The 10,991-nt window shown below is 42.8% G+C and overlaps 1 protein-coding gene across 1 annotated transcript; it reads left to right on the forward strand.

The window, feature by feature from the left end:
• The first annotated feature begins 7,509 nt into the window (after positions 1–7,509).
• Positions 7,510–9,277, forward strand: LOC136512971 (glutathione S-transferase 4-like). The gene is made up of 3 exons (XM_066506970.1): positions 7,510–7,836; positions 7,959–8,007; positions 8,675–9,277. Exons 1-3 carry the CDS (start codon positions 7,681–7,683, stop codon positions 9,139–9,141), a joined length of 672 nt encoding a protein of 223 aa, XP_066363067.1. The 5' UTR covers positions 7,510–7,680; the 3' UTR covers positions 9,142–9,277.
• The last annotated feature ends 1,714 nt before the right edge of the window (positions 9,278–10,991 follow it).

Below are 10,991 nucleotides of genomic sequence, written 5' to 3' on the forward strand. Positions count from 1 at the left end.
CTCTGGATGAAGGTTGTCTCATTCTTTCATGCCCTACAAGTCCTGGCGTGCTTCAAGTGAATCCTTTGGCTTCCCGTACACACCTATAAATCCTAACAGGTTCACACAAAGATTCTTTGTCAGGTGCATCACGTCGATTGCGTTGCGGACCTCTAGGACTTGCCAATAGGGTAGCTCCCAAAAGATGGACTTCTTCCACATGGATGCGTGCCCCTTAGCATCTTTGGGAACAGATTCGCTGCCTTGTCCCTTTCCAAATACTACTTTCACATCCTTGACCATTGCGAGTACATCTTCCCCGGTTCGGTTATGAGGCTTCTTCCGGTGGTCTGGCTTACCTTTAAAATGCTTACCTTTCTTTCTTACTTGGTGATTCAAAGGAAGGAATCGACGATGGCCAAGGTACACGACCTTTCAACATCTTTTCAAACATATACTATCAAGGTCATCAAAACAATGTGTACATGCATTATATCCTTTGTTTGTTTGACCTAAAAGATTACTTAAAGCAGGCCAATCATTGATTGTTACGAACAACATTGCTCGTAGGTCAAAGTGTTCTTATTTGTACTCATCCCAGACACGTACACCTGGTTTGTTCCATAAAACTAGAAGTTCTTCAACTAATGGCTTCAGATAGACATCAATGTCGTTGCCAGGTTGCCTCGAACCTTGGATGAGGATCGGCATCATAATGAACTTCCGCTTCATGCATATCCATGGAGAAAGGTTGTAGATACATAGAGTAACTGGCCAAGTGCTATGACTAGTGCTCTGCTCCCCAAAAGGATTCATACCATCTGTACTTAAGGCGAACCTTAAGTTTCTAGCCTCATTTGCAAACTCTGGAAATTCCCTGTCTATCGCTCTCCACTGGGACCCATCAGCTGGGTGTCTCAGCATATTGTCTACCTTACGGTATTTTTTATGCCACCGCAACAACTTTGCATGGTCTTTATTTCTGAACAAACGTTTTAAGCGTGGTATTATAGGAGCATACCACATAACCTTGGTAGGGATTTTCTTTCTAGGACGTTGTTCACCCTCAACGTCACCAGGATCATCGCGCCTGATCTTATACCGCGATGCTTTACATACCGGGCATTCATCCAAATTCTCGTATTCATTGCCATGGTAGAGGATGCAGTCATTAGGACATGCATGTATCTTCTGGATTTTTAATCCTAATGGGTAGACAACCTTTTTTGCTTCGTACGTAGTGGTGGGCAATTCATTTGGCTTCGGAAGCATCTTCTTTATGAGGTTCAATAAATTCCCAAATGCCTTATTGGATATACCATTCTTTGCCTTTCACTGTAGCAATTCTAGTGTTGTACCTAGCTTTTTTTGCCCCTCTTCGGCCGTCGGGTATAGCAACTTCCTATGATCCTCAAGCATGCGTTCGAACTTAACTTTCTCTTTTTCACTTTCCAATTCTTGTTATGCATCACGAATGGCATCGCCAAGAGCATCACCGAGATCATCTTCTACGCTACCTCTTCTTCATCTCCCTCCATTGTAGTATCATCAAAGGCACCATACTGAGCAATAATGTCATCAATGTCTAAATCTTCTCCTTCACCTTCTTCCATCATGACCCCGCTTTCTCCATGCTTAGTCCAACATATATAGTTTGACATGAAACCTGACTTAAGCAAATGTGAATAAAGACTCATTGAGCTTGAATATTCCTTTAAATTCTTACATAGGGCACATGGACAGCACATGAAACCATCCCGCTTATTTGCCTCGGCCACACCTAAGAAATAGTGCAAGCCCTCAATAAAGTCTTGGGAGCGGCGATCGGCATTGTACATCCAATGGCGTGACATAATCTGTATTACACGACAAATTATGAAAACCTTGAACATAATTAAATATTTTATTACACAACATAAATGACACACACACGGTTGATTAATTAACTAAGTCTGGCTACAACGTAAGCAATCCCAACTATCACTAAACAAACTAAAACTACAATGCACTTCAGTAACATAATTATTTTGTGATCGTACGCAACTAAAACAGACAAATCATTCTTCTGTTGAATATCAATAAGCTTCTCCAGCTGGCTCACTGACTCATCAGCAGCAGCCGCTACCTCAAGCGCACCCAAATTCTACATGTATGTAGCATAATCTTCCTCCCAGTACCAACCATCGCATCCATTGCCCTCCCACTGAAATTAAAGCCAAAAAATATTTAAGAAAAGCAGGTCAATTAGCCATAATTATAAAATGCGTAAGAAACTCACATCGTGATCCGGGCACTTGTAGAAAACACGACCCTTGTTGGGTCCCTGTCTCTTGACTCGGTACTCCATCAAAATCTTCTGCTTACACTTGCCACAGATAATGAGAGGGAGTTCTGGCCTCAGTCGTTTCGCAACCGAACGAGAGGCCAAGGATCCGGTACCAGTTGTCATCTACTTTCTATACTTATTTTTGCAAACTAGTATAAATTTCATATTTTCTAAAATGATATATTTAAATAAAACTAGTACGGATTTCACATGTTTCAATAAATAACCATCCGTACTAGTTGACCTTACTTACGTGATCATCTCGGCCAGCATTTCTCCACCGGACGGCACCGTACTTGGCCAAGAAAGAGCTCCGATTCTACGAGAAAGGGAACACGGCCTTCCACGACCGTTGCCGCTCTCCCTCGTAGAATCAAAGTTCCTCCTTGATGTCCGTTACCGCTCGGCAGAGAACATGTTGGCCGAGCTGAACACGGTCCGCAAGTTCAACTAGTACGGATTTTCTATAATTTTCTAACTATTTACTAAGTTTTTCATTTCATGGAAAATTTAATTCTAAAAAAAGGCATGATTTCTAAGTAGTTCATTTCATGGAAAAAATAATTCTAAGTGACCAGCTCGATATCGGCGAGCTCACGGACGTTTAGGTTGCCGAGGATAGTAACATTTGTAGATGACATTTATAGGTCTGAAGTTATCAAATATCTATCAAATTATAGCTCAAAAACATGTTTCAATAAATAACCATCCGTACTAGTTGACCTTGCTTACGTGATCAACTCGGCGAGCATTTCTCCACCGGACGGCACCGTACTTGGCCAAGGAAGAGCTCCAATTCTACGAGAAAGGGAACACGGTCTTCCACGACCGTTGCCGCTCTCCCTCGTAGAATCAAAGCTCCTCCTTGATGTCCGTTACCGCTCGGCAGAGAACATGCTCGCCGACCTGAACACGGTCCGCAAGTTCAACTAGTACGGATTTTCTATAATTTTCTAACTATTTTCTAAGTTTTTCATTTCATGGAAAATTTAATTCTAAAAAATAAAAGGCATGATTTCTAAGTATTTCATTTCATGGAAAAAATAATTCTAAGTGACCTGCTCGATATCGGCGAGCTCGTGGGCGTTTAGGTTGCCGATGATAGTAACATTTGTAGATGACATTTGTAGGTCTGAAGTTATCAAATATCCATCAAATTATATAGCTCAAAAACATATTTCAATAAATAACCATCCGTACTAGTTGACCTTGCTTACGTGATCATCTCGGCGAGCATTTCTCTACCGGACGGCACCGTACTTGACCAAGGAAGAGCTCCGATTCTACGAGAAAGGGAACACGGTCTTCCACGACCGTTGCCGCTCTCCCTCGTAGAATCAAAGCTCCTCCTTGACGTCCGTTACCGCTCGGCAGAGAACATGCTCGCCGAGATGAACACGGTCCGCAAGTTCAACTAGTACGGATTTTCTACAATTTTCTAACTATTTTCTAAGTTTTTCATTTCATGGAAAATTTAATTCTAAGATCACGTAAGCCACCGGGGACGAGGATGGCGCGTGCTCCAGCGAGGACGAGCGAGGCGTGATTTTGATGAACTAATTTAACTTTTGTTTATCCAAACGTATATGCAAATCATCATGTGATTTTGAGCTAAAAATGACATATAAAATCATAATAAAGTCCAACATATAAAGTTACACATGCATCTACATCGCAAAATGAGATAAGCTACTGATAAAACATAAGAGGATTAAGTTTGTTACCTCCAAAATCGAAGAGCAACACCAATGGAGGGGGAGAGAGCAAGAACAACAGCAAGCTGAAGAACAGAGGCAGTGAGTTTGAATGGAATGGCTCGGGCTCGGGGAGGAAGAAATGAGCTGAATTATAGGCCGGGATGATTAGTCCCGGTTAGGGGTCCAAACCGGGACTAAAGATTAATCTTTATTCCCGGGGCATCATCCAAACCGGGACTAAAAGCTTTAGTCCCGGTTGGTAATACCAGCCCGGACTAAAGATCCCTGCCCCGCGGACGACCGTTGGGCAGGGACCTTTAGTCCCGGTTGGTATTACCAACCGGGACTAAAGGGTCCTTTAGTCCCGGAGGCAAAAAATGTCGAGGCTAATGCCAAATTGGGACATCGTTCTAAATTCTGTTCTCTAGTAGTGGACACTCGGCAAAAGAATTTTTTTTTTAAAAAATAAATCTTTGCCGAGTACCTAACAACATGCACTCAGCAAAAAAGGACGTGGCCGAACACCGTTATGCGGGTCAGCCTATGCCAAGTGCCGCTCTTTTGCCGAGAGTCTGGCACTCGGCGAAGAAGTCCTTTGCCGAGTACATTTTTTTTGCCGAGTGTAGCACTCGGCAAAGAAGGTCTTTGCTGAGTGTCCGATTTTTGACACTCGGCAAAGAATTTTGCACTCTGCAAAGTCTCTGTTTCCAGTAGCAAGGATCTTGCCATATTCTTATATTTTCTCCATTGCCCACTCTCCATATGATGCCCTCTTTGAGCAGATCTATACCCCGTGATATACTTCTCCACGCGTAGGACATACCCCTTTACTGCTAGCCTGTAACACATCACAATCTGGAAAATACTTGGCTTTTAAAACTTGAGCACATAAAGATGATGGGTCCTGCAGTAGGCGCCAGCCTTGCTTAGCAAGCATGGCCAAATTGAAACAATGGATATCTCTAAAACCCATTCCTCCTTCTTTCTTAGGTTTCTTCATCTTATCCCAGCTAACCCAATGCATCTTCCTTTCTTTATCATGTTGGCTCCACCAGAATTTACATATGAGCGCACTGATTTGATCGCACAAATTTTTTGTAAGATCAAAACAGCCCATCGCATATGTTGGGACCGCTTGAGCCACAGCCTTTATCAACACTTCTTTGCCGGCATTTGACAATAATCGTTCCTTCCATCCCTGAATCCTTTGCCACACCTTATCTTTTAAATATTCAAAGGTCCTACTCCGTGAGCTGCCAACATGGATCGGAAGGCCTAAATATTTATCATTGAAAGATTCCTGTGTCAACTGCAGCTCTCCCATCACCTCTTGCTTGCACTGATCAGTAGTGTTTCGACTAAAGAAAATAGCCGACTTATCCTTATTTATCATTTGACCTGAACAAACTTCATATATGTGGAGCACTTCCTGCAGTTTTGCTGCATCTTCCTTGGTAGCCCGAATCACAATAAGCGATTCATCCGCAAAAAAGAGATGAGAGATACTTGGCGCCCTACGACATACCTTCACTCCTCTGATCATACCATCATCTTCGGCCTTTTGCAGCAATGCCGAGAAGCCCTCAGCACATAAAAGAAAGAGATAAGGTGATAATGGATCACCTTGCCGCAACACTCTTTCAGGATTGATCTCATCCGTTAGAACACCATTAACCTTGACTTTATATTTAACGGACGATACACAGTTCATAATAAGATTTATCCATCTACCATCAAAACCCATTCTCTCCATCATGGCCTGCAAGAAAGCCCATTCTACCCTGTCATATGCTTTACTCATATCAAGTTTAATAGCAGCATAACCTTGCACCCCCCCCCCCCCCCCCCCCCCCCCCCCCTTCTTTTTCCTTCTCATGTAATGCAAAACTTCATAACCAATCAGGGTATTATCAGATATCAGTCTACCAGGGACAAAGGCACTCTGTGGAGGAGAGATAATCCCTGGGAGTATGGCTTTCAATCTATTTGCTAGCACCTTTGAGACAATCTTATATAAGACATTGCAAAGACTTAATTATAGGCCTTAGATCTTTTACCTGCTCTGGCTTTCTCACTTTCGGTATTAGCGTGATATTTGTATTATTCCACTCTGTCGGCAATAAACCCCCATTAAGAACAGCCAGCACCTCTGATGTCACCTTCTCACCAACTAAATGTCAAATGGTACGTCATCGATCCTAGCAATCGGTCAATGATCGATGGATACCGTCGCTCCCGCCTTAACCCAGAAGGGATGGCAGGCTGGGTCACAAGTGGGCCATTATCGGGCTGCTTGCGTGCTCATTAGATGAACATGATTTTGCTCCGCTGGTGGGCCACACAGTTCTAAGGGCAAACAAATGTTTTTCTTTGTTGAATTTATTATGCTAGGGCAAAAAAATGTTTTTTATTGTATTTACTGTTTTGTTAGTTTTCTTCAGTGAATTAGTTTTTTTAAAGTATAGACAAATAAGTTTATTGCCTAAGAACAATGTTTACTTCCCAGTTTTGATAATTTAATCCCCAAGATATTTCAGTAGACAATTAAATGTGACCTTTGGAATATCTTTGTTCAGAATGTTTAAGTCTTTGAGCTATTAGTTTAATTCCTAATAATTTTTAATTCACAAGATAATGTAATTGTTCTGATTTCCACGGAAAACACAATGCACGAAGGTTTTAGTGCCAAAAGTTTAATTGGGAGTTATTGAAGAGGGTTTTTTTCCGATCTTGCAAAAAAAAGGCAAGGATTGGGAGAAGATTTAGGATACTCTTGGAGACGATGGTTTTATCACGTTTAGCAATGTGCACTAGACTTCATAGTTGCTTTCAGTCTAGCCTTGACACTATCGTTTCAGCATAGGCGCCTAAGGTCCCATTTGGATCAAGTTTGCTGCTAATAATTAGCTCCTTTGAATCCAAACAAATCCAGCTAATTCTTAGCCAATACGTAACTAACAACTATTTTACTGGTCGGGTCAAACCAGCTAATATTAGGTAGCAAACTTTTTTTTTCTAATGTTACTAACTTACTATGATGATAGTAGGAGCTGATATAAATGAAGATAAGAATTTCCAGGAAAGTGTCTCTGACTGATGTGAGAAACGCTTGGGCCCCGTTTAGTTCTCCCCAAAATCTAAAATTTTTTGCGCAGTATCCGTCACATCGAATCTTGCGGCACATGCATGAAGTACTAAATGTAGACGAAAAAAAAAACTAATTACACAGTTGGGTGAGAAATCGCGAGACGAAACTTTCGAACCTAATTAGTCCATAATTAGACACTAATTACCAAATACAAACGAAAGTGCTACAGTACCCAAAACCCAAAAATTTTCGGATATAAACGGGGCCTTGTTAGCTGCTGCTCAGTGCACTCACGCGTTTGCCTGCCAGCGGGCTCGCACTTAATCCCTAGCCGCCTACGTAAGCAACGACGTCACGCGTTCACCCTCCCGTTGACCAAAATACTAATTCACTTCTTCCTCTCCCCCAAGCAGCAGCGCCAGCGTCATCTCTCATCTCTCTTCCTCCTCTCTCGCTCCTGTATAAGTAGCGGCCTGCAGCAGGCAGAAGGTGCACATCCATCAACCATTTCTAGCTGCTGAGCTCTCGATCTCGCGCGCACTCAAGGAGCTAGAGCTAGTCGTAGCACTCGCGAGAGTAGAGAGGAAGCCATGGCTACGCCGGCGGTGAAGGTGTACGGGTGGGCTATCTCGCCGTTCGTGTCGCGGGCTCTGCTGGCGCTCGAGGAGGCCGGCGTCGACTACGAGCTCGTCCCCATGAGCCGCCAGGCCGGCGACCACCGCCGCCCGGAGCACCTCGCCAGGAACGTACGTACCTCTCGACCCACCATGAATTTGTTTGTTGGTTTCACTTTCACTCCGCTCATCGGCCATCCCTCGCTTCGCCGCCGACGCCGACTGACACGCGCTCCTGTGCTTAATTACTGCAGCCTTTCGAGAAGGTGCCGGTGCTCGAGGACGGCGACCTCACGCTCTTCGGTAAGTTCATCATCATCCATCGGGCGTGTCATAGATTCGTTATGAAAATATATTTCATGATTAATCTAATAATATTAATTTTAATATATATTTAATCAAATTTAAGATTATTTAACTCTTTTTCTAGGATTATTTAAATCTTTGAGATGTGAGGTGTACATTTTTAGACGGATGGTGTAATTCACGGTTTTATCCTAAGTCAACCTTTTCGACGGTAGGTAAGTTTATAAAAAAATATGCCAGCATCTGCAACATCCGCTTGGAACGTCCTCTTGCAACGTTCGCTTGAAGTACCTGAAATGCTCGAAACATGCAGATGAAACACCCGCAACATCGGCTTGGAACACAATCTTGCAACATCCACTTGAAACACTACGTACAGATGAAACACTTGCAACATCCGCTTTGAAACACCTAAACACTTGAAACATGCACTTATTATTGTTGAAACATGATAGGATTGCTATTGAAACATAGGGTGCGTAGCACGCCAATATTTCCGATGCATGGTCACATTAGTTCTATTGATTTTTTTCATCAATATTTTAATAATACACTTATTTTTGAACCTATAGGAGCAGATTGTTATATTAAAAGTGAATTACAATTTAGAATGGAGGGGTAGTATTTTGCTGAGTTCTAAGCGTGTCATATGTATATTTTGCAGAATCTCGTGCGATCGCGAGGCACGTTCTCCGCAAGCACAAGCCAGAGCTGCTAGGCACCGCCGGCAACCTGGAGCAGGCGGCACTGGTGGACGTGTGGCTTGAGGTGGAGGCCCACCAGCTGAGCCCGTTGGCGATCGCCATCGTGGTAGAGTGCATCTTCACGCCCTTCCTCGGCCGCGAACGCAACCAGGCCGTCGTCGACGAGAATGTGGAGAAGCTCAAGAAGGTGCTGGAGGTGTATGAGGCACGGTTGAGCCAAAGCAAGTATCTCGCCGGCGACTTCCTTAGCCTCGCGGACCTCAGCCACTTCACCATCATGCACTGCTTCATGGCCACAGAGTATGCCACCCTAGTTGAGGCGCTCCCGCACGTCAGCGCCTGGTGGGAGAGCCTCGCCGCGCGCCCGGCGACCAAGAAGGTGGCCGAGTTCATGCCAGTTGGCACGGCCGGGGCACCCCAGAAATAGGAGTGACGATGAAAAGTGATGTGTGTTTTGTGTTTAATTACTTTTCCATATGTATTGTAGTTTGTGTGTGTGTGTGTGTTTATATATTTGTCTTTTGCTGCATCCTCCACAGAATAATATATGATATTTGGAAATTTAATGTATTTCATCACATTGAGTAAAAAATTTTCATTGGATTTCATATCGCTGTGTAACAGATATCGTCATCGAATTAGGCAGATGGCCGCTACTACACACGGTTAAGCATTTTTTTCTTGACTAGAGGTGGTTTTCACGACAGCCTCAACCAACTCCAGAAGTCATCTGTCTTTACTTCTCTAGAAAAAGAAGTCATCTGCCAACTATGTTTAGAAATTAAGTTATAGAGGTGGTTGGAGACCTGACTCATTACTAGAATTTGATTTAAAGAAACAAAAAACAACATTATTGCTCCAGCGCCCAAGGGCCGCGACACATACCAATGCAATGGCACTTATTATTGATTTTAAGTTATATTAAAACTCTATTACAAGAAACTGGTTAGTTGTTACTTTGCATAAGTGTATACAATTTAACTGAAATATTATGATATATCAATACTAATAGTTTAAATGCCGCAATATCTTTTTTATAAAATAGTACTACTATGCATATTATTTTTTTAATAGAAGAAATTTAACATTTTGAGTGTCATGGTGCCGACATGAAATGATTATTAATAAATGCCATTGAAGTAACAGGACCTTGAACCTAAAATATAAATAAAAAATTAAGTCGAAATACAACAAGCATTAGAGTTTAAACTTAATAACTGAATGAAAAATCAAGAACTAACAAGATCAAAAGTCAAATAGGACCCATGATGCCATAGAATGGATTCAATGAAAGCTGATTACAACTAAATACACATTAGAAACCAGTAGGGATAAAGCAAATACATATAGAGTATTGATAACTTTATGACAAAGCTAGATAGAGAATATAGATTATCTAAATAGGCATTGTAGTACGAAATGAATAGAGAGACTAAAGATTTAAATTTTTATTAGTTTAAAGTACTAATAAAATTAATACTTATGTAACATAACATTCTAGATTGCATTTGACCATTTGTGTTGGTTTGAAAAGAAAGTCCAATGGCGTAAGGCATTTATGTTGAACCTGGCCAACTGATAACGATACGCATTGACCGTACCAACCTCAGACATCACGGCGCTTCTTTTCTTTTTGGTACTTCTAGATTGATTTTCTGCCTGCTGCGGTCCACTTTGGCGATAGGCTGTGACATCCCGCCCAGTTTAGGATTTGGCCCATAGTGACCCATATGCAAGTTAATGAGATATTATAGAGAGTTTAGTCCCATCTTAGTTGTTAAAGGTGGGATAGACCAACATATAAGGCTTCTAGAGTCTATCCCACCATCCCCGGGTTGATCCTTTTACGCGAAGCGAGGACGAAAGCGTAAGTGGGATGCTGGTAGGTGTGGTTCGCTCAACGTGTAGAATGAATCTGAGCCGTTGGATTCTGGGGCGTTACAAATGGTATCAGAGCCGACCTTCGTGGCCACGGGCGCGTGCGGGTCAGGTGTGCGGACATGGGGTTCATTGCGCGTGTAGGCCCTGCGGGGTGCACGGCATGGCACATGTGTCGGCACTGGACGTACGGTCGTGTGTGCTAAGAGGGAACGTTCCTGGTCATCGTTTGCCCGGTTGTGGGTGTGTTGGGCCGATGAGGATGTCGGTTCCTTTGAGGGGGGGGTTGTATGTGACATCCGGCCCAGTTTGGAATTTGGCCCATAGTGGCCCATATGCAGGTTAATGAGATATTGTAGAGAGTTTAGTCACACCTTGGTTGTTAAAGGTGTTATATAC

The sequence above is a fragment of the Miscanthus floridulus genome, chromosome 16 (genome assembly GCF_019320115.1).
Source record: "Miscanthus floridulus cultivar M001 chromosome 16, ASM1932011v1, whole genome shotgun sequence".
Taxonomy (NCBI): Eukaryota; Viridiplantae; Streptophyta; class Magnoliopsida; order Poales; family Poaceae; genus Miscanthus; species Miscanthus floridulus.

What these genes read in the sequence shown, in the direction of transcription:
- LOC136512971 (XM_066506970.1), top strand. Translation starts at nt 7,681, where the DNA reads ATGGCTACGCCGGCGGTGAAGGTGTACGGGTGGGCTATCTCGCCGTTC. An exon ending in CGGAGCACCTCGCCAGGAAC is followed by an intron (nt 7,837 to 7,958) that starts GTACGTACCTCT and finishes TAATTACTGCAG; the next exon opens with CCTTTCGAGAAGGTGCCGGT. An exon ending in CGGCGACCTCACGCTCTTCG is followed by an intron (nt 8,008 to 8,674) that starts GTAAGTTCATCA and finishes TATATTTTGCAG; the next exon opens with AATCTCGTGCGATCGCGAGG.